The sequence below is a fragment of the Lynx canadensis genome, chromosome F1 (assembly GCF_007474595.2).
Source record: "Lynx canadensis isolate LIC74 chromosome F1, mLynCan4.pri.v2, whole genome shotgun sequence".
NCBI classification, from domain to species: Eukaryota; Metazoa; Chordata; class Mammalia; order Carnivora; family Felidae; genus Lynx; species Lynx canadensis.
The window spans coordinates 7,294,179-7,318,053 of NC_044319.2; the positions used below are offsets into that span (position 1 = coordinate 7,294,179).

A 23,875-nucleotide genomic window follows, 5' to 3' on the forward strand; every position below is an offset into this window, starting at 1 on the left:
GTGCATTATTAAAAATTTTTTTTTTTCAACGTTTATTTATTTTTGGGACAGAGAGAGACAGAGCATGAACAGGGGAGGGGCAGAGAGAGAGGGAGACACAGAATCGGAAACAGGCTCCAGGCTCTGAGCCATCAGCCCAGAGCCTGACGCGGGGCTCGAACTCACGGACCGCGAGATCGTGACCTGGCTGAAGTCGGACGCTTAACCGACTGCGCCACCCAGGCGCCCCTAGATAGTGCATTATTAAACAGCAGGACAAAACATTTTTTTAAGTCTGTCTGACTTTTATATCCGGGTAATGCTGATATCATAGAATGAATTGGGAGGTTTTTTTCCCCCTTTTTTTTTTCTTGTGTGTGTGTTAATATTATTACTTATTTCTCAGATGGCATCATTTGTTAATGATGCCTGATAAGCCGTGGCTTTTCTCTGTAGGAAGGTTTTTCACTAAAAATTTATTTTCTTTAATTGATGCAAAGGTATATTCAGGTTACCTATTTCTTCTTGAGTGAACTTTAGTAATTTTTATCTTGCAAAAACTTGTCCATTTTATCTACACTGAATTTCTTGGCATGAATTTATTCATAATATTCCCTTAGTAGCCTTTTGTTTTCAGTATTATCTGTAGTGATGACTGTCTCTCATAGAGATATTTGCAGTTTGTGTCTTTTCTTTTTTCTTATATGTATAGCTAGAGTGTACCAACTTTATTGATCTTTTCAAAAAACCAGACTTTGGTTTCATTGATTTTTTTTTTTTATTGCTTTTCTGTTTTCTTTTTCATCGAGTTCTGCTTCATTCCTCTGCCTATTTTGAGTTTAACTTAGTCTTTTTTTCTTTCTATATTAAGGTAGGACTTTAGATCATTTAAGACCTTATTTATTTTCTAAATATACATTTAGTGCTACATATTTCCCTGAAACGTTTATTTTGCTGCATCTCATGCATTTTCATTTATTGTATTTTTATTTTCATTTGGTTTAAAATTCTTCCTTGTCTACTTATTCTGTCCATTAATAAGAGAAGGAGTTTGATGTCACTGAATAGCTGGGGATTTATTTATTTCTCCTTACAATTCTATTAGCCTTTGCTTTATACATTTTGAAGCTCTTTTCTTAGGTGCATAAAGGTTTATTATTGTTATGTCTTTTTGGTGAATTTATCCCTTTATCATTCTGAAGTGACTTTGACTATTACATCTTCAACAAATTGGAATAATTTTTGGCAATTCTATTTTTCAAATATTTTTGTACCTTCCTCTTTTTTGGAAACTCCATGAACATGTATATTAGGCTTCTTGACTTGTCTCATACACTGGCCAAGTTTTTGGTTTTTTCTCTGTGTTTTCATAGAGTTCATTAAACTGTTTTTATGTTGTGTCTAATCTGCTTCTAACCCATTCAGTGTATTTCCCATCCCCAGAAATTTTGATATGTGCTTTTTGTTATATTTTCTTTATCTCTTTTTTAAAATACTTATTTTCTTGAACATATGAAATAAGTAATCCTATTTGTTTTAATATCTGTGTCTACTAATTTAATCACCTGTGTCCTTTCTGAGTTGATTTATTTGACTGAATTTTCTCCTCATTTGGGGGTGTGGTTTTCTGTTTCTTTGCATGTATGGTCATTTTTTACTGGATGCTAGGCATTGTAATTTTGATTTTGCTGTTTGGTGGATATTAAGATATATTTAAAAATATTCTCAAGGTTTTCTCTTAGATATAGTTCCTAGTGAACAGTTGGGTTTTTAAGGATTGTTTTTATGCTTTTTTAGGTGGGAGATCAGCCTTGAGTCTAGGGCTAATTTTTCCCATTTCCATTTTCAAGATATAATATCCTCCTAATTACTTGATGCCCCATGTATTATGAGATTTTTCCATTCTGGATAGTGAGAACACCAACCCTTCCTGTCCCTGTGTATTTCGTTAGGGATTATTTCATCTACTTCGTTCAGGTGGTTCTTTCCCAGGCCTTAGGTAAATTCCTTATATACAAATACTTATAGCAATACTTAACTTTGGACTCAGGGAGACTTTCTAAAGATCTCCACAGTTCTCTCCCTATAAAGATCTCCTGTCTCTACTACTCTGTTCTGTCAAATGTAGCTAACTTGAACTTTCTAAAATCCCAACTTTGTCTTAGTGTGGAGAGATTGGTAGACTACTACAGGGAAACTCATTCAGTTTGGGTCTGGTACTCAGCAAGTACTCTGAGTTGGTGATATACTCTTAGGAGTTATCAGTGTATATATAGCCAGTGAAGACTTGGGAGTAAATTAGACTCTCTCAGGGAGGGGATACAGAACAAGAAGAGAAAAGTTCTAAAACAGAACCCCAAGGTACATCAAAGTGTATGTGGAAAGTGAAGTGATAATTCTGATTTTCAAAGCAAATCCCTTAATCAATCTATAGTCTAGATTTTCTACTGTGGTTCTAGAATGTGACCATTATTCAGGAGATTGATAAGTCATCAGCTAAGATTACTATGATTCTTCTAGGTCACCTTCTTTTTTCTGAGAACATGTCTCTGAGAACTCAAGACAGGAACACATTTAGAATCATAGGAAAGTTCTAAAGGCCCAAGGATGCCCTGTCTCCACAGCTTGGAGTCAAAATGTTCAACATTCATTTCTACATTAATGGGCCATGTGGGGATTGGTTAACTAAAAACCAATAATAAAAATAATAAAATAATCATAGCTCAAATTAAGTAGAAAATTAAGTCAAGCAAAGAAAACCAGAAAAGGAAAAAGATCTAGAGACTTCAGATTTAGACACCTAAATTAAATCCCTGCACTGTCTCCAATTGGTTGGGTCACATTGGACAATTCAATAACCCGATGTCTTTGAGTCATAATTTCAGTCTTTCACATGGAGAATATATTTTTTTGTTTCTGTATATTAAGAGAGAAAGAGAGAGAGAGAACAAACACATATGCACATGAGCAGGGGAGGGGCAGAAGGAGAGAGAGAATCTCAAGCAGGCTCCATGATCAGTGAAGAGCCCAGTGTGGTGTTCCATCTCAAGAACTATGAGATCATGACCTGAGTCAAAATCAAGAGTCAGCCGCTTAACTGACTGAGCCACTTAGGTGCCCCTCGCAAGGAGAATAATTTAACTTGCAGCTCTGTGGGTACTAAAAGCTGCACACATAAAAATAGCTATTTTTAAGACTTCACTATGATTTTGTTTAAAAAAAAAACTGTCATGGTAAATAAATGAAAGATAATATGAACAATTTTAATTTATGGTTAATTTTTGCAAATTCACATTTTGCCTTTAGGTACATGGGTGCAAATTCTTTTTAAGAATTTATCAAATGGCATAAAACCCCAAGTTTGGATATATAGTACTTCTAAGTTTCAGATTTAATACCCTTTCCCATTTAGAGGTCATACATCTCTTTTTCTGTATTAAAATGTATTTGATAAGGATATGATAATTAAATATTTTCAGTGTTAGCATAATTAGATATATTTCTTGACCAAGCAGGCAATTCTTTTCAAAACTGTTTTCAGTAAAAACTCCAGTGAAAAGTACAGATTGATGTTAGATAATAGCATTTCAAGTTTTGTTTTCTTTTAATTGGTTGAGCTCAATAGTGAAGTTTAGATTGTAATCATCCTAATGGGTTCTCCTTAAAACTTTGCATTCTTTGGTTCTATTCAATAAAAACAAAAAAGTGTGTTTCAAATTGATTCCTGAATGATCTGAAATAGTCTGTTAAGGATTTGAAATTGAATAAATGTCTTGGTAACCTGAAATTTGGTCTCATTTGTGAGGCTCTAGTGCTGTCACTGGAACAGAATCTTTCACTTTTCATGAGGTTGAAAAGAAAAGAGACTAAAGAAAGTAGTGGTCTGAAGTTATATTGTGATAGTACATTCTTTCAAGGAGACATTTAAACATGAATATCAGAGTCTGAATTTCTCTTCTTTGACAAATTTAAATGAAAATAGCCAGGTCAATTGTTCATATTAATAGAATATGATAATACAGAATTAAATGAATAGAAGTTAATAGAAATCTATGAAGGTTATTACACTAAAGTGCTTCCAATAGCACACAAATCAACTAGAGCTCTTTAAAAAAATTTTTTTTTTGCATTTATTTATTTTTTAAAAAAATTTTTTTTTCAACGTTTATTTATTTTTGGGACAGAGAGAGACAGAGCATGAACGGGGGGGGGGGCAGAGAGAGAGGGAGACACAGAATCGGAAACAGGCTCCAGGCTCCGAGCCATCAGCCCAGAGCCCGACGCGGGGCTCGAACTCACGGACCGCAAGATCGTGACCTGGCTGAAGTCGGACGCTTAACCGACTGCGCCACCCAGGCGCCCCTGCATTTATTTATTTTTGAGAGACAGACAGAGGGCACAAGTCGGGGAGGGGCAGAGAGAGGATTGAGACACAAAATCTGAAGTAGGTTCCAGGCTCTGAGCTATCTACACAGAGCCTGATGTGGGGCTCGAACTCACAAACTGTGAGATCATGACCTGAGCCGAAGTTGGACACTTAACTGATTGAGCCACCCAAGCGCCCCAATTAGAGCTCTTATTGACTATTTTATCATAAAATTTAGAATAAAGGGAAATAAATAAATATTGTTGTGGGTGGATCATTTCATATTAATGTCACTAGCTTTATTCATTGAGTACCCACTAATATACCTGACATGGTATATTTATGCTGTTCTCTTCAGGATTCTTTTTGAGATAATGTTTAATTATATTGCCTAGGGGAGCCTGGGTGGCTCAGTCGGTTAAGCTTCTGACTTCTGCTTAGGTCATGATCTCACAGTTCATGAGTTCGAGCACCGCATCAGGCTCTACGCAGACAGCTCAGAGCCTGGAGCCTCCTCGGGATTCTGTGTCTCCCTCTCTCTCTGCCCTTTCCCCACTCATGCTCTATCTCTGTCTCTCAAAAATAAGTAAACATTAAAAAAATTTTTTTAAATTATATTGTCCTAGGTTAGAGTCTCTTCTAATGTGTTATCACTGCATTGCTTTAAACCCCTCTAAAAGCTTTTTGTTTGTTGTTTATAATCTATAGGGAAATAGGATAAAATGACAAAAATTTTAAATAATTTTTTGTGTTGTAAAATGAGTGGCTTAAAAAAAAAGTTTCTATTGGGAACGCAAATTGGTACAGCCACTCTGGAAAACAGTATGGAAGTTCCTCAAAAAATTATAAGTAGAACTACCCTATGACCCAGCAATCGCACTACTAGTATTTATCCAAGGGATATGGGTATGCTGTTTCGAAAGGGCACATGCCCCCCAATGTTTGTAGCAGCATTATCAACAATAGCCAAAGTATGGAAAGAGCCAAAATGTCCATCGATGGGTGAATGGATAAAAAGATGTGGTATATATGCAATGGAGTATTACTTGGCAATTAAAAAGAATGAAATCTTGCCATTTGCAACTACGTGGATGGAACTAAAGGGTATTATGCTAAGTGAAATTAGTCAGAGAAAGACAAATATCATATGACTTCATTCATATGAGGACTTTAAGACACAGAACGGATGAACACAAGGGAAGGGAAGCAAAAATAATATAAAAACAGGGAGGGGGACAAAACATAAGAGACTCTTAAATATGGAGAACAAACAGAGGGTTATTGGAGGGGTAGTGGGAGGGGGAATGGGCTAAATGGGTAAGAGGCATTAAGGAATTTACTCCTGAAATCATTGTTGCACTATATGCTAACTACCTTGGATGTAAATTAAAAAATTAAATTAAATTAAAAAAAGAAGACTACCTGGGGTGGGGGGGCGGATAAAGACACGTCTCTGACTTCAAGAATCTTATAGACTAGTGAATCTTATAGACTATATAAACCCATAATGAAATAAATGCTAATTATGCAAAAAAAAAACCCACAAAGAACAAACTGAGGGTTGATGGGGGGCAGGGAAGTGGGAAATGGGTGATGGGCATTAAGGAGGGCACTTGCTGGGATAAGCACTGGGTGTTGTATGTAAGCAATGAATCACGGGAATCTACTCCCAAAGCCAAGAGCACACTGTATACACTGTATGTAGCTAACTTGACAATAAATTACATTAAAAAAAAAAAAAAGAAAGGAAAAAGAAAAAAAAAATTTCTTGGAGTAAAGGGGACAATGACCTATTCATGCAATGAGTGTTATGCAGCAGTTTAAAACCATACTTTAAAAGAATATTTAATGATGTTCAAGCATGATCAAGTGCAAAAAGCAGAATGCAAAACTATATGTAGAAAATACCAGTATTTTCAGATTGGTAGATTGGTATATATAGTACACAGGAAAGAAGAAGACCAAAATGATAATGGTGATTTTGTCTGAGTGGGACTGGGTGTGATTTATTTATTTTTTATATGATATTTTGAAAATAATTAATAGTTAACAGCAAACATTTTCTGGTTATACAACTAATAAATATCATTAAAATAAATAAAATTGGGGTGTCTGTGTTGGTTGAGGAGCCCGACATTGGGCTCAATCTCACAACTGTGAGATCATGACCCGAGCCGAAATCAAGAGTCAGATGCTTGACCAACTGAGCCACCCAGGTGCCCCTGCAGACTTTTATATAGTCAGTAAATGCAGCCCAGCTATTTGCATCCAACCCAAGCAGAGAGTGGGAAAGGATAGGTTGCCATTCACATCATCAAAATATGGAACCAAACTAATTGGTTCTGCATCTTCAGATGTATGCCCTTGTAACTTTCATTTCATCCATTCACTTTGTTTATGTGGTGATTATTTCTTGGGCACCTTCCATTTGCTGAGCCCTGTGCTGGTTGCTTGGGATGGAAAGAATAAAACATATCCCTGTCTTAAAGATATCAGGGGAACCTAGAGGAAAAGAACAATGGTTGTGTCTCCCTTGGGGTTTCCTTCACTTTCCTCCCTCAGCAGGGAGTAAGAGAAGCACACAGTGACAGGCAGGAAGGGATTTGGAACAAGCTTCTCTTGGAAGGGGAGACCTGAGGGAAAGCAGAACACAAAGACTCCTTAAGGAGACAACCATCTGAGCTGATAGCACCTGGTCACAGGAGCATCTGCATCCTTAACAACACCTTTCTCTAGAATCTGTAATTAGTGGCTGTCCCTGGACACTCTGGACTCTGAGCTTGGGGAGAGGCGTCTTGGTTCTTTGGAGACCGTGTGGCCCTAGGGATAAATGTCAGGGAGATGGAAGGAGAGGCAAAGCCAGCTGGTTTCAACAGAGCTCTGAAGTTGTGTGTACGTGTTTGCACACATATATGTATCTCATCACTAACCGGGTTATTCCTGGCTGTCTGGCCAGTGATCACTCTTTCCCCTCCTGTACATAATCCCTAAAAGCTTTGGGAACACTTAAAAATTGTTCTTTCTCTTCCCCGTCCAGATTTATCTAATAAATAGAACCCAGGCAAAATTATTTGTTCTGGTGGCCATGGCTGCTGACCAGTGACCGAGGCCCTGTCTTCTGCCACCTATGGCCATGAACCCCTGGAGACAGGGATGTCTCGGAATACAACACTTGGACCAAAGATAAGGACCTGAGTGGCTGGACCTTCAGCTTCTGTTTCTAAGTGAAAATTGTATCAAGAGTGTGAATGTTGGTTATGATTGCATTCAGTATTTTGAAATGAACTATGTCAGTTAAATGACCCAAAGGCTGGCATCTGATAGATCTCATTTCTGATCAAGCTGCAGAACTCATCCTGGCCTGCCAGGGGCATCTGTCCTGAAGCCATCATAATAAAGGTCTTAGAGCAAGAGGAGGTTGGGAACGCAAGGGGATACAAGGTTTGAGGGCACTTTGCACAGAGTTTGGAAGGTGCTGGTAGTAACAGGAGACGGGGAGTAATTATCGAACCACCCTGTGTTTCATTTTTAATTTGCGCTAATGGGCCTTGTAGTGCTCTCTGTAGAAGATCTTGTAGAAGGTCTCCAGATCTCCTGGACTGCTTTTGATCAGAAAGGGGAAGAGAGAACTTGTTCAGAAGTCTCGATACAGCACTTGAATTCTTTAGCTGTTCTAAGATACTTAGTGGGGCTTGAAGGCTGTGTTCGGGAATGAACATCAAGATTTCACTTGGAGGGCAGCCCTCCACTGGCAGTGACAGAAGTAATTGTTTCCCAAAGGATTTTGAAAAGCTATCAGTTCCCGACTTTTCTAAGTGAAAGCTGCTTCTCACTTTTCTTTATCTTCTTTTTCTTGACAGTCCCAGCAGAAATGCATTGTGATCTTCGCCCTGGTATGCTGCTTTGCCATTCTTGTCGCGTTGATATTTTCTGCCGTGGACATCATGGGAGAGGATGAGGATGGTCTCTCAGAAAAAAATTGTCAAAATAAATGTCGGTAAGAGGTAACAAACAAAACTTCTCTTTTAGGGGGTGGGCAGGAAAGCCAAAGAGAACCCTAGACAGTGGAGAGAAAATTAGAAACACATGTGATCATCCATCATCCCCTTGGGCTGAAGCTGAGGCAGGAGTCTGTCCAGCCGATGCTCTTACTTTTTAGACCAAGGGAATGAACATGAACCATGATTTCATTCAATTACAGTTCTATACAGTTTGGACATACTCTGTAGGGAGGGATGGTTGACAAGGTGAAATTTTGTACAGTCTGCATTTCTGGAGACCCCTCTCTATGAGGTTTTGGTTTGTTTCGTGATAAGCCTGGAAAAAATGAGTGCCCCAAATGGACAAAGGGCACCATGCTAGCTGTCACGTCAAATGGAAGGTAAAAAAGCACCCATCTAAGGAAAAATTCCAACTTAAACTTTGGGATTAAATAAATCAGAGTGTCCTATAAGAAGACAGACATCTCCTCAATCTGTCTCTATGTATGTATTATGTCTCTTCAGTTACCTTAAATAACATCTCTTTGGGGTCATCCCTGACCGGCAGAGCCTTCAGAGCATGGTTTTTATCCCCATAAATCTCATCCAACTGTTCGTAAGCTGCTACTTTTTAAATTTTAGGTCATGGAGAGGGTGTAGGAAAGTGTCAAGGTTGGTGGGGAGATAGAAAAGGAGCCTATTTTTATTACACGTTACTGCAGAGCTGAAGTTAGGGCACACAACTACAATAGTTAGTATAAACTAGAGGTTATAAATGAATTTTAATTGTAATTTTTCCCTGTGGCAAGCATTAGTCTAAGTGCCCCTCTTTTCTGGCTTAAGATCAATGGCAACTTGGTAATGTGTACTTGAGTTTTTATCTTGGATATTTTTCCTTGAGGGTTGAATGTAAGACACAAAAAGTGTCTGGATAAGACAATTGAAGTTTTTTTTTTTTTTTTTTTTTTAACCCATGGTACATTACAGTCTAGTTACCAGACAGCAATATTCTATACAGAACAAAGGATACAAAAGAGAAATGAGCATACATTTTAGATTTATTCTGACTTGTTGAGAAGAGGCTCCTAAATATATTTACTTCCCAGACTTGATTTGGGAGAAAAATTGTGTTGGGATTATAATTGAAGTGATAGAATGAGAGTAGATTGTCACCGTCTTCCTCCTGAATACTCCTGCATCGGTACCTTCTGAGAACCCCATTATGCGACAGATAGAAACGTCCGTGGATGAGGGGCCAGTGACTCATCTTAGTCCGTGGATTGACTCTGACCCCTCTCACCTCACTTGGTGATAAAGTGTGCTGGGTACTTCAGATGGCCAACCCCAGCACCCAGAAAGCAACTTTATAAAGGTCAAACTATACCAACTTCTGTGAGACCAAATATGCAGGACCTTTTAACATACGTTACCAGGTATTTGTGATTTTCAACAAAAAAACGAGGGAGCCTTACAACTATTCCTCTTTTCACTTGTAAGAAGCTGTACTTTGATCCAGTTTTTACTTTAAACTCAGACAGCTGGAATTTGGGTCTGCTGACTGCTTCCATTTAAGTCAATAATTAAATCCTAATGACTCAACGCTGCTTCACCCTCAATCTGGAACATGTTCTTCCAATTACCCACCATTCCCGGCTGCCTTTCCCCTTGGTAGTGGAATCCCCGGCTGGTTACCGGGTTCCACCTCCCAGAGCCAGGTTTTCTAGAACATGCAGCCCCTCCAATCTCCCTCTTTTCTGCAGCCGTGGCCCCTGTTTGTGTTTCTCCTGCATTCTTAGCCATTCAGTAGGTGCTTCTGGTATGCCTGCCATCCCCTAACCTCATCCTGAGGAGCTTCTGCTTTTTTTCCTCTCCAGCACACAGGATGTCGGGTTACTGCAGTTCCTTGTACCCATCCAGTCCCAGTCTCCAGACAACCCATGGCCACACCATCCGTTCTCGGTAGTTCTCATTTTAACATGATGGAACTTTCTCACATAATCTGCTCCCTCCTTATCCAGAGGTAACATCACCTGCTAATTCTGGCATTTTCCACCTTCTCTCGTCCATGCCTAACAACCTCCCAACCATCAGTTCCATCTCTCGCCATTGTACTTCATAACTAAAATTAACTTCCCAAGACCCTAGCCTGCTGTTTTTACCACCTCAAGTCGATAAATCTAATGTCCATTTCACATTATACTTCCAAGTAAGCCTAATGCAGTGAACAGCCATAGACTTTGAAATCAGAAAGATCTGGATTCAGATCTACATTATAGCACTTGCTAACACTGTAAATTTGGCCAAGAAATTAGTTTCATTATTTCATTCAATACCCATTTACAGCACATGGCAGGAGTGAAGGAGGAGCTGCAATGCAGTTAATAATGAGACAGTTGTGGCTTTGTTGCTACAGAGAGGACTTGGGGCGTAGCCTGGCACGGTAAAAAAAGGGACCCTAGGCCTTGGCCTCCACTCCCTCCTGGTGGGTTATGAAGGATATTTTAGAATTGTTTCTCTTAAAAGTGGTAGATTAAAAGAAATCTGTCTCACGAAGCTTTATTGGTAAATTGCATACCCCATAAGAAAGCAGCAGGAAACTCATAACAAGCAATATGTAAATACTCCCCTCTCCTTCCCTTCCACGGTGGTAAAACCCCCCTTCTCTCTTCACACCAACTTCCTATTCCTCCCACATCCTCACTTATCCTGAATCTGCTTTATTCTAAGTGTAGTCTTTGGTTCTGGGGAAGGAAATGAAGACAACTGCAGGAGAATAGAGACTTTATTCAGGGCTGGCTATGGCAAAGCAGTCAGCCACCATCACTCGTGTTTTGGCAGAGACTCAAAGGCAGGTAGAGGATCTGGTGAGCTTGCTAGTGGAAAAAGGGAAGCCTTTAGGTGTTCCCTGCTAGGGCCCTGGTAGGGGTTGTTGGCCTAGGAGAAGCTGGAGGCTGGCCAGCTTCTAGAATCAAGACATCTGCTTGGTCCTGAGTTGGAAGTAGGGACAAAAATTAGGGAAGCTGGTAGTTATTAATCAAGTCCCAGCCATTTGGAGCACAAGGTTAGAGGAGTTATTGTTTGGTGTCTTGGATTGTTACTAGAAATAGCCTGACTTCCTACGAGCCTGCCTTACTGCCGGCTGGCTCCCTGGGCTGGTTATTGTAGGCGAGAGGTTGGTGTCTTGGTCAGGCTGCTGCAGCTTGTGGGGTGGAGTCTGGTTTTTATATACATGGTCTTGCCATTGTTCATTTGCATATTTAATCTCCCAGTTCTTAGAATCTCTTTCTATACCAGCCCCATTTGTTTTAATTTTCTTCTTCTCCATCTGCCAGACCATGGCTGGTGTGTCCATGATGCTTGATGCAGAATCCTAACGTCTTCACCTGCCTCCTTGGATCTCTTGCTTCAGCCACCCTGCCAGTCCTTTCTGCTGGTTGACTCCTGATTCCTCCCATCCTTGTCCTCAGAGAAGCCTCAGCCATAGCTTCAGTCCTATTACAGCCTGTTGAGGAGAGGGAGTTGGACTGTGCTTTAGTCCCAGGTTTCCCCAGACAGGGTTGCCCCTGGCGAGAGAGGAGGGATAGTTTGGAGATGTACCACTGAGTATGGTGGTGCTGATGCAGACCTGGCGGGGGACACCGCCTCCTGCAGAAAGCTCCGAGTAGTATGCCAATCTCAACTTAGTGCCTCTGCACAAAAGTGTATCTCTTCGTCTCCCGACCTCCTTCTCATCTTGGCACCGAGCTCCCTAGACTCTAGCTCGGGGGGGCACTAAACAGGATCACATGATGCTTACCTTCCAGGTACCATTTACCTCCCTGGCCTCCAGTTTCCTCTTTATGTTTTCTCCTTCTGGTGTCACTATTGTGAAGAGTGCTTGCTGCCTGCTCATTTCAACCTTGGCTGAGATCTTGCTGCCTTGTAATTAAACTCCCCGTGTGTTTGTAGCTCTCCTTGGTCCTGAAAGTTGGAAGACTACATGGCAGTCTAGCCCACCAGTGCCTTCCCTTCCTGCTGTTGTGATGGCCTCTCCCCAAGATCTCATCCACTGCAGCCTTTCCTACACACTGCTGACCCTTGAATAATCCAGGTTCGAACTGCACAGGTCCACTAATAATGCAGATTGTTTTTGATCAATACAGTCCTGTAAATGTACTTCTTTCCCTGATGATTTTCTTAAGAACATTTTCTTCTCTCTAGCTTACCTTATTGGAAGGATACAGTATGTATTACTTAATCGACTGTTGATTTTATCAGTGAGGCCTCTGCTCAACAGTAGGCTATGAGTAGTTATGTTTGGGGGAGGCCAGAAGTTACACGTGGAGTTTTGACTGCACAGAGTTTGGCACCTGTAACCCCTGCGTTGTTCAAGGGGCATCTGTGTGTTGCTTTAATTCATCTTATCTCTACTAACTAGCCAAGTAGCCAAGATGCCTTTCTATCCTCTGATAGATTACTACTCGAAATCATACTGCCCACTCAATGTTTCCCTAACTTTTATGTCTTTCTGAAAAAATTTATCTCCCTATAAAAAATATCCTGTTTATATTTTTTCTGACATCTCATTTTATTTTCTCCTTTTTGTTACTTTGCTGCTAAAATGTTGTACTAATAGTAGGTTAGTGATGCTCCCGACTGGCATAATTTTCCACATGCATCTGAAATAGCAGCTGCTCTTATCTTCCCAAGTGTCTTTTAAAAGGCCTTAATTGTGCCAGGAGACAAGATCTTTGACATCAGTAAATGACTTTGACCTATTTCTTTGCCTCTTTGTACCAAATTTCAGTGTATTTTCCATCATTTTCCTTTGTGTTTAATTGCTGATTCAGTCTCTATAAATATCGACCTCTGTGTCACTTGACTACTACAGATGGTGAAGGGCAGATTTTCTGGTTTCTTCTGGAAAACTGCATCTCAGTGGGCTCAGGGGCATCACTGCATAGTTAAGAATGGCCTCACCTGCCAGTTGAGACTGTATACATCCTGTGGCTTGGCTCTTTTATGATTTGCTGGTGCCTCTAATTATAATTTTATACCATTCTTGCAAGAGATAAGTGCGCTGTGCAGGTTCCCACACAACACATCCCCAGGGACCAGTAGGGACACTGGAACTTACATCCAGGTGCTGTTCACCTGCAGAACACCTGCTCACATGTGCACTGACCACCCTTTCAGGTAAGAGGCCTCCATTTTGTATTTTTCAGCTGTGTCTCTCTCACCTCTCATCCATTGCTGTGGGTCATTACTTCCCCACTCAGTAGAGACACCATTACACATTTACTAGAAGGACTTTTCTTAATTACATCTCCCTGATAAATGCACAGAGAAACAGTCCACATCCTCCTCCTTCTTCACCCCAGGCCCAATTCCTGTAATAACTTGGCAGCTAATTTCTGTAAACTATCATTAACTGCATAAACATAAAATTGGGGTGGGTTATCATTGTCTTCTAATCATGTTGATTGACACTTGCTCCTGGATCTCCTCACGCTTGTCCCTCATCCTCCTGAATCAGCCACATGTCTGTGTGGCTACTGTCCCGGTGGGGCTTACTCTTGCCTCCAAATCTGCATATCCATTTGAGCTTTTGTCTACTTGGCCTGAAGCATGAGGGATTAGACCAACAAAATCTACATCTATGATTCCTACTGTTCCTGAACCTGGGGATTTTCTTTAATCCTAGTGAAAGGACTTGAGTCTGCACAGAATGGGGCCCATGAAATATCGAAGCCTGGGTAACCAATGTGTAAATTACCAGAATGGTTCACCATTAAAGAGTGGCTTAGACCACCACAGGAAGTATAGCAAAAGCCAGACTCACTTGGTAATATACCAGCCCTCTACATGTGCATTTTTCACATCTGCTTTCTAAATTTTTCAATTTTCTCTATTGAAAACCTGACTTCTCTGTTTTATATTTTCTTATACTTTGTTTTACGACTTTGTTCCTCTAATCCACTATTTTCTTACTTAAAATAATAAACAATATCTCTACACATATCTATATTAATAACCCAGTCGCAGCTCTAGTGTAGGACATCCATAATTTAGTCCATCAATATATAACATTTCTAGAAAACAGTATTGAGAAACTTTTGTGCATTGACAATCACTTCCTTGTGTCTTGTCCTTTCTCTTTTGAGTATCATGACCTTACAGCTATCTTTACAGACTCAAAGTTGCTCCAGTGGACTTTAATCATTGTTTTCCCTTTAATTCCCAAACTGTCATTACTTGGCCAGTGGAAGCTATATTTTCTCCTTCTTGACACTATTCCAGATATCTCTGAGAGCAGCTTTGCTTTCTGGCCCCATTTTGAATTTTCTTGCTCTGGGATATGGTATTATCTACTCTCCAATGAGCTCTGGTTCCTTTTTTGTGAAGAATTCTTTTAAAAACCAGAATCTAGGGGTGCCTGGGTGGCTCAGTTGGTTGAGCGTCCAACTTCAGCTCAGGTCATGATCCCACGGCTTGTGAGTTCAAGCCCCACATCAGGCTCTGTGCTGACAGATCAGAGCCTGGATCCTGCTTCAGATTCTGTCTCCATCTCTCTCTGCCCCTCCCTTGCAGTCCCACACACTGTCTGTCTCTCTCCCTCCCACCACCCCCCCCCCTTCTCTCAAATATAAATAAACATTAAAAAAATTTTTTTAAAAACAGAATCTAAGTTCTAGGGTGTCATTAGATTGTCCCACAAGTGTGTTGGTGGTAGATAAAATGATACCAGAGGAAAGGTGCTTTAAATTACTTTTGTGACTGAGCAATGTCCCTCACTCCTTCTTTCCCTTCCTTTTATAGACATCAGAACAGGGACTGTGGGGCCAAGTTATCTGGGTTTCAGTATGGCTGTACCACTTAGGAGATTTGCAATCTTGAGCAAGTTTCTTGATTTTACTGTACCACTTGTTTTTATCAGTGTAATAAAGATAATCATTTTGTCTTACTTGAAAGACTTCTGGAAGGATGAAATATATTAATGCAAGTGCCTTTCATACAGTAGCATTTGTCATACAATAAATGCTCAGAAAATTGGCTGTTAACTCCTTTTATGAAGGAACACGAGTTCATGCCAGTGTTCATAGCCTCTTTAAAGTTTCTTTGTACTTTGCTCCAAAGTAAGGAAGAGCTTATAATCCATTTTCCATTCTTTTCTTAAACTAAAAGTTTTTCCATTTATGTACATTAACTTTGAATCATCCTGCTTTATATTGACAAACCCAACTATGTTTTTAAATTAGAGTTTCTCCCTAAATTTCTCCCAAATTTAGAAGATTCCATTTGGTTTTTGGCTTCAGTGTTTGGTATCCGAGCACTTTTCTGACTGTCTAAAGAGGAAGAAAAACTTTAATCTACATCTGCATCTGAAGGGAACATCAAAGAACTTAAAAGCCTAGAGCACCTGGTCCTACAAATAGATTTCCAATGTACCAACCCAACAAAAATGATGAAAGATAGAATAAAAGCAGAAACTCGCTCTAAAGCTTTTGTTTTACATCCTTCCCCGGTTTCTCCATTTGAGCACACAACGAACCTAGTTCCTGTATAATTTTCTTGATGTGTTTTTCCTTTTATAGTGCCAGTATCCATTTCTTACCAAATCACGCAGGTTCTGAGGAAGGAGAGGAGATGGTACTGTGTGTAGCACACTCTCTTAAACTGAAGTGAGCATGTCACCCATTTCTGGTCGGCCCCATCTTGCCTCCTTCCAGTTTTGCACTCCTCTGTCTTTCCTGGAGCCCTGGCCTTCTCCTGAGTCTCTGATCAGAGATTATTGCATTGACAAGATGGCATCCACCTAGTAGAACTCCTGCAGCTTGGGCCTTCTATTGATGTTCTCAGCACTTCTGTCTCTCTATTGTCTACTCCACTAGGTCAGAACTCCCTGGGAACCCAAGATCCCATCAGTTTTTCTCTTTTGCATCTTCTTCAGTGGCTCACACATTAGGACTGAGCAGTTCCTCTTTTCTAATGGGCAGTGATTTTGTGTAAACACAAGTATAAATTATAGGAGTGTACCACTCATTGAGATAGTATGTATTATCTAGATTAATTTATTACTCTCCGTGGTGGAATTTGCTTTAGGGGAATAACTAAGCATTATGACAGGAAGCATGGAAGTTTATAGATTGTATACTTAAAGGCCATCACATGGAAATGAGTTAGAAGAAATCTGGGGAATTGCTAAAATTAAATAGAATAATCTGACACATAATTTTTTTTTCTAACTAGCATCAAATAAACAACTTTTAATAATTGGGAATGGAGGGGGGCCTCTGGGTAGCTCAGTCAGTTAAGTGTCAACTTTTGATTTTGTCTCAGGTCATGATCCCAGGACACTGGGATCTTCCTCTGTCTGCCACTTGCTTGCTCTAAAATAAAAAAAAAAAAAAAATGGGAATAAATAAAAAAATTAAAAAAAAATGGGAATGGAAGGCAAATTCTTGGTTTTAAATGAAGGAAAACAGAAGTTCTCAGACTTCTAAATTCAGATATTTTTGTTCTTCTGAACTCTACTCTCATATGAAACAGCATATACCAACATCTTGGTTTCACCATTGGGTCAAGTAAAATTCAAATTTCCTGAATCACGAGAGATCCGATAGCCCAGGACCATGAAAGTGCCATTTATATTCCAACACATAAAATCTCAAAGATTGTTTTTAAAATAATCTTTTATCTTTAACATCTAATGTTTAAAGGAAGATATTTGAGAGTGTGATACTTGCTGATGTCTATAATTACCACTTTGGGAAGCAGCAAAGCTAATTATTTCAAAGTTTTAATTATAATGAAGCTTAATATATGATTAACGATGTTGACATTTCCTGTTGCCACGTTTGTTCTCCAAAAAGATAATTTGAATGTGGGATATATTTTTCAAAAAGTTCACCGAACCCTTGTAGGCACAGCCATAATTGATAATCATGAATAGCTTTGGGGACAGAAAACACAGCTGCCTGTGCAGGAAAAGCCTGTCCAAGTGACCAAGGAGAGCTTAATCCTTATCTGAAGTGAGAGAAACATTGACCGAGGGTGTGGGGAGAAAAATAAAAAGAAAACCTACGTGGGTATGCGTGGTGGATATTCATGTATTTGGTTATAGACCTGTAATTAGAATAACGTGGTAATCAGAACTTTCAGTTAAAGAAATTGCCAGGAAAATCTGTTACAGAATTCACTGGAACTCAGCTTCCAAAGTCTTATAACTTTTGGTATTGAGGACAGCTTGCAGGTTGGGAATGTAGCATTCAAGAACAGGGTCATGGGGGCGCCTGGGTGGCGCAGTCGGTTAAGCGTCCGACTTCAGCCAGGTCACGATCTCGCGGTCCGTGAGTTCGAGCCCCGCGTCGGGCTCTGGGCTGATGGCTCAGAGCCTGGAGCCTGTTTCCGATTCTGTGTCTCCTTCTCTCTCTGCCCCTCCCCCGTTCATGCTCTGTCTCTCTCTGTTCCAAAAAAAATAAATAAACGTTGAAAAAAAAAATTTAAAAAAAAAAGAACAGGGTCATGTTTCAGGGGAGAGACTTAGAACAGTGAGTCTGGAAGAGACAGCTTCGAGCAGTGAAAGCTTCTGCAATCAGATCGCAAGTCCGAAGTTGGTTTTTAGATTTGACTCGCATTTGATGTGGTGATGTGTCTGGAGCCCTGAACTTAGGTGCAGAAGACCTGGAATCACCCCGTTCCTGCCTTCAACAGAGCTGAACAGAGCTCACCTCATGGAAGCTTCCTCAAGGAAACTGGTCACCTCAGCATTCTCGTTTTAGAACTGACAACCCCCCTTCCATGCTGCCGTGAGGCAAGAGTGAGGGACTGCTCATGTGCAAGATGGCAAAGTGCCCATCGAGTGAGGTGTTCTGTCATCCACTTGTATTTTGAGTCACACTCACAAAGACAGATAGCATCCGGGGCCAGAAATGACATTTAAAAACATTTGTTTTAAAAATGTTAAAGAGAGAAAGTATGCAAGCAGGGCAAGTGGCAGAGGGAGAGAGAGACTGAGAATCTTAAGCAGGATCCATGCTCAGCGCAGAACGTGACAGGACCCTGGAATCATGACTGAGCCGAAACCAAGAGTCAGATGATCAACTGACTGAGCCACTCAGGTGCCCTGTCATTTTGGCTATAAACCGCAACCTTGTGAGTTTCTGCTTTTACATAAATTGAAATTGTCATTTGCTGAAGCCATGCCAAGCCATGGGGAAGTTTCAGAGCCCTGGCCCTCGTCAGGTGGTGGAGGTCAACGTGCAGTGTCTGTGTGACGCCCAAGCAATGCTTCCAGCTTGGTGTCCCAGAGAAGTGTGTGTGTGTCTCAGCGTGGACACCTGCTCTACCAGCTTGATGGTTTAACCTGCCTGCTTCACCTGTAAAACGGTGGTGGCCGTAATACTACATAGTCCGTAGGGTTTTAACTAAAATGTGTAGCTTGTTTGACTGAAAAGGAGAAACCTCCCCACGTTGGAGATCTTGTCCCTTAAGGTTCCTCAGCAAAGCTCATCTTAGATTTTCCTCAGTCAACATTGCTTATTTTATTGCACCCATATTTCTAAGTTATACCATTGGATCTTTGCCTCTTCAAACAGCTAACTGTTTATGCAGCTGAAAACCTGATACATACAGATGGTAAAAATATACAAATGCAGAGTCTTACAATGAAATCATCTCCCAGTGCAGACCCTGGGTCTCCTGGCCCAGAGGCAAACATGGCTAACACATTTTTGTATATTCTTCCAAAAATATGATTTTATATTGCATGTGTGTATATATGTATACATTTGTATATATACGTATAAGTAGTGTGTATATCTATATATCTGTCACCTTTTTTCTAACAAATGGAAGCCTATAGACCTGGATTTGCATCTGGTTTTTCTGCCTTAAACAGTTTGTTTGTTTTTTTCCTGGACATCTTTACCAATTAAAATGTGTTCATCTGGGGCACCTGGCTGGCTCATTCAATAGAGTGTGTGGCTCTTGACCTCAGGCTTGTGAGTTTAAGCCCCACGTTGGGTGTAGAGATTACTTAAATAAGTAAACTTAAAATATGTAGATCCTTGGCTACGTAGCACTCATTTTATAGATATACTATTGTATGTCTGTCCTTCATTGATTTGAAGGACATTTATGGTCTTTGGAGGTCTACAGTGAGTATCCTAACATATACACTTAGGCATATGTAGGAGAATATCTTGAAACTCCTAGAAATGAAATTTCTAGGTCAAAGGGTAAATGCATTTTGAATTTGGATAAACAGTACAAATTGTATTCCAAAGGGTCTGTATCGTTCAGATGTAACACTAGTTTTCTCTAATCTTGCCATCATTGCATAGGATCGCATCCTTTATCTTTGCCCATCTGGTAAAGGCAAAAAATGGTATTTTTATCGTTTTTATTTATTTACTTATTTATTTATTTATTTATTTATTTATTTATTTATTTTTTCAACGTTTATTTATTTTTGGGATAGAGAGAGACAGAGCATGAACAGGGGAGGGGCAGAGAGAGAGGGAGACACAGAATCGGAAACAGGCTCCAGGCTCTGAGCCATCAGCCCAGAGCCTGACGTGGGGCTCGAACTCCCAGACCACGAGATCGTGACCTGGCTGAAGTCGGACGCTTAACCGACTGCGCCACCCAGGCGCCTCGATTTTTATCGTTTTTAAAGAAAATCATGAGGAAGGTTGAAAGTGTCTACTTCTTCATCTACGACTTGCTGTTTATGACCTTTGTAGAGCAGAGTTACAAACAGTGTGTCTTGCTAGAAAACCCAGTAAAACATAGCAAAGTATCTGAGGCCAATACAATAGTCATCATAGTAAGAGTAATAGTAACAAAATAAATAACATCACACACAGCACGTCTGATTTATCAGAGAGGTAAAATGAGATTTTTGAGCCATTTCTATGGATTTGGAAACACCACGTTGCAGGAGATAGTCACAGGTAATTATTAATGTGTTTTCCAAAACACTGGAAATTGATTATTTGTGCATCCATAAGGTGAACTTCCGCTGTGATCTTTTTGCTTCAATAATTGTGACATTTCCTACGTAAGATAAGCCAAGCTTGTCCCATATTATAAATGGAGTACTTTATTCTAAGTGCTCTTGGAAGTATTGCAGGCTGGGATATTTTCTTATCTAGTTTTTATGCAAATGCTTTCTTGTCTTTAGCATGCAGTTCTCACTGATGCTATTTACTGGTACCTGGGGGCACAGTCTGCTAATACATTCTCATCTGACCATCACATTATCTTGGCAGATAGTTCTTCTTACATACTGTGTCTGGAACTGAACTTCCAAGCGGTGGTGGGGTGTGACTTGCCACAAGTGAGCACTTCTTATTTTTTATTTATTTATTTATTTATTTATTTATTTATTTATTTTTATTTTTTTAACGTTTATTTTTGAGAAAGAGAGGGAGAGTGCACACAAGCAGGAGAAGGGCAGAGAGACAGGGGGACACAGAATCTGAAGCAGGCTCCAGGTTCTCAGCTGTCTGCACAGAACCAGATGTGGGGCTCGAATCCACAAACCGTGAGATCATGACCTGAGCCAAAGTCCACCGCTTAACTGACTGAGCCACCCAGATGCCTCAAGTGACCACTTTTTAAATATTACATGGTTTTATTGTGGCAACTATCACTTCTCATGTGACTGTCATATACCAGCTACTCTGAAGGTTACCTAATGTTATATCTCTGATTCTTACAATAAAGCAGATATTATTGTTCTTATTTTACAGATGAAATGATAGGTTCAAACTTATTACATAATCTACCCACGTAGTAAGAGTCAAGCTGAGTTCAAATTCAGATCTGACTCCTTCCTTATTGTTTTTTAAGGTTTATTTCTTTATTTTGAGAGAGAGCACAGTGGGGGAGGAACAGAGAGAGAGGGAGAGAGAATCCCAAGCAGGCTCCGTGCTGTCAGTGCAGATCCCAATGTGGGAAAAGCTTAGGTTAAGATTTTATGCCAGTTGACTATTGTGTGCCCCAGAGATGAGTCCCAGGAAGACATGTGGGTTCTGAGTCATTGCTCTCCCTCATGAAGCTTGCCCACCTGAAGCTGGGTCCCAGTGCACAGCTCCGGGCTTCTCTCTGAACCTTCCCACAAGACACTCCCCCCTTGCCAGACCCTGGTCCTCTTCCCCCTAGACACCCTGGTCCTGAGGCCTCAGCACGTGTCCACGGGACCCACCACATGCATCACGCAGAGAAGCGGCACTTTTCAGTGACCATCTGCCCACTATCGAAGCTTCCCCATTGATTTCTCTCCACCCCCCCTCCCAAAATCTCTTTCTGAATTCTGCAAGACTTTAAGATATAAAACCTTGCACTGCATTTTTTAGCCCCAAATTTATCTGAAGCCTTAGGTCAGGAGATTGTGTTTCTGCACGAAGTAGAGACTGGCTTTCTGTGAACCTGAGTGAGTTGCTCTGCTTTGTTCCACACAAAGTTCTGATGCTCATGAGGTTCAGGTCCCCTGCCCTCCGTGTGTGGATAACCTCTCCTTTGCCAATTTGCGTCCTACGTTGTGGTCGGTCCAGAGGTCTCCGTGGGCCCTAATAGCGGCCAGGCTTTGGCCGACCTACCTGTTGCTACCTCTTCTGGGCACAGCTGCCTTCTGTGTCCACCTCTCGGGTTTCCCTGAGGCCACCTTGCCTGCTTTGCCCTGGTTGCCTGGGTCCCCGTGATTTACCACACTGGCTGCTGCCACAATGCCCAGAGTTGGCCGCTCTTATAGTACTTGTTACCTGCTGGTGAATGGCAGGTACTCATTTTCCAGTAATTTACCCAGTCCCCAAAGGAGGCTTATTTCACAAAATGAGAGCATCTTGAAGTCTCTGAAAATTCTCCTTAGATAAGTGAACTATAAGCACTTCTTAGTCTGACTCAGTCCGTAGTGTTGAGCTGAGCTACTTTTTCTTTTTTTTTAATGTTTATTTATTTATTTTGAGAGAGAGAGAGGGAGAGGGAGGGAGGGAGGAGCAGAGGGAGAGGTAGAAAGAGAATCCCGAGGAGGCTTCTCTCTCAGCTCAGACCCCGATGTGGGGCTCCATCCCAGGACGGTGAGATCATGACCTGACCTGAAATCAAGAGTCAGACACGTAAGGGACTGAGCCACCCTGGTGCCCCCGAGCTACTTTTTATAAAGGCTTTTGTGAGTTCAGTTGTCTTTACTTTAGTGTTAAAAAAAAAAAAAAAAAAAAAAGGATTAGGAGCCATAGCTAAGAGGGAGACTCCCCTCCCCTCTCCCAGTTTGAATACAGGGCTTCCTAGAGTCCAAAAGTATTAACACCAGATGCAGTGTATCTCTCTCAATACTCTTGGATGAATGTGTATTGAGTTTGGAGTTTGGTTCAAAATAGAGAATTAATGAAATTTGAGTCAATGGACTAAGACACTCTCAACTTATGTGTAAATCAGTCTAGCCTTGGAGGTATGATGGTGAAGGCTGATTATATTGCTTTGGGTCTACTGTGTCTATTTTCAGCGTTCAGGCATTAATAATTATGGCCTTAGTGACCCCAATTTTAATCGGTCTTGGCAGCAAGGATATATTAAAAGACCCCCTTCACAGGGTACTATAGGTTTGGCAATTCTATGGCAGGTGAGTTGGGATGAGATGTCTCCAGTGTGTGCTTTATTCTTATTTTTCCGATTGACATTTTGGTCCCTATTACAAATCTGGTAAAGAAGGGAGGGGGACATTTGTCGTTTGTATACATCATCGCTAAATTTTCATTCCATGCTTAGTCCCAAGGATGTCATAGAGTACCCATTTGGTTCGGCTGGTAATGCCAACACCAGATACCCCATGTCTTAATCGTTACACATTTATGTGTCTTCTCTTCCAGACTGTGAGCTTGTTGAGATGGGGAACACTGATGAATGCAAATGTGTCTGGCGGCTGACAGGATCTCAGACGCCCAAGGGTGATGATGGAAGGGACGAGGAACCTAGTATTCTAGATGGGGACCTAGCATTCTCTGGCCCAGTGCCTCAGACAGAGGGTACTCAAATAATTGTTAATTCCCGTGAAAGTAGAAAAATGGAAGAAAAAGAAGAAAAAAAACATTATTATGGGATAGCAAAAGGGGGACTAGATCAGGGACAGGAAAGTTTTTAGCCTCCACTGACTTCTCTGGGTAAACTTGGGAAAGTCACTCGGTTCTTCTGGGCTTCTGTTGTTCCATCTGTAAAACGGGGAGATCATCTAACATGACCTCCAAACTCCTTTCTTCCCCTAACAATTGTACAAGTCTATGGCATGCCAAAATATTGAGAGAGTTGTACATATTTCATTACCATGTATGAAAAACATGTATCCACAGAATCTGTAAGCTTTTAGGATTCTCTGCCAGAATTCAATTGATTGATTTTTTTTTTTCCATCAGCCAAATATTTCATAAGGGCCTGGTTGGGGTAAGGACTTCAACTACTGAAGATGCAGGGAGAAATTCTCAGTTTCTGCCACCAGTAGTCTGGTGAGAGGTAGACACGTTAAGAAACAAGTGCACTGGAGCCTAAAAACGTTCAGTGCTAAGGAATGATG

General features: G+C 40.7%; 1 protein-coding gene across 1 annotated transcript in view; it reads left to right on the forward strand.

Annotated features, from left to right (window-relative positions):
* Positions 1-23,875, forward strand: part of PLD5 (phospholipase D family member 5) — a 352,020-nt gene that overhangs the window by 91,078 nt on the left and 237,067 nt on the right. The window contains exons 4-8 of the mRNA XM_032591872.1: positions 8,206-8,342; positions 15,900-15,954; positions 20,492-20,647; positions 22,814-22,901; positions 23,178-23,333. Coding sequence (XP_032447763.1) covers positions 8,206-8,342; positions 15,900-15,954; positions 20,492-20,647; positions 22,814-22,901; positions 23,178-23,333 — 592 coding nt within the window. The remainder of the gene's footprint in view (positions 1-8,205; positions 8,343-15,899; positions 15,955-20,491; positions 20,648-22,813; positions 22,902-23,177; positions 23,334-23,875) is intronic.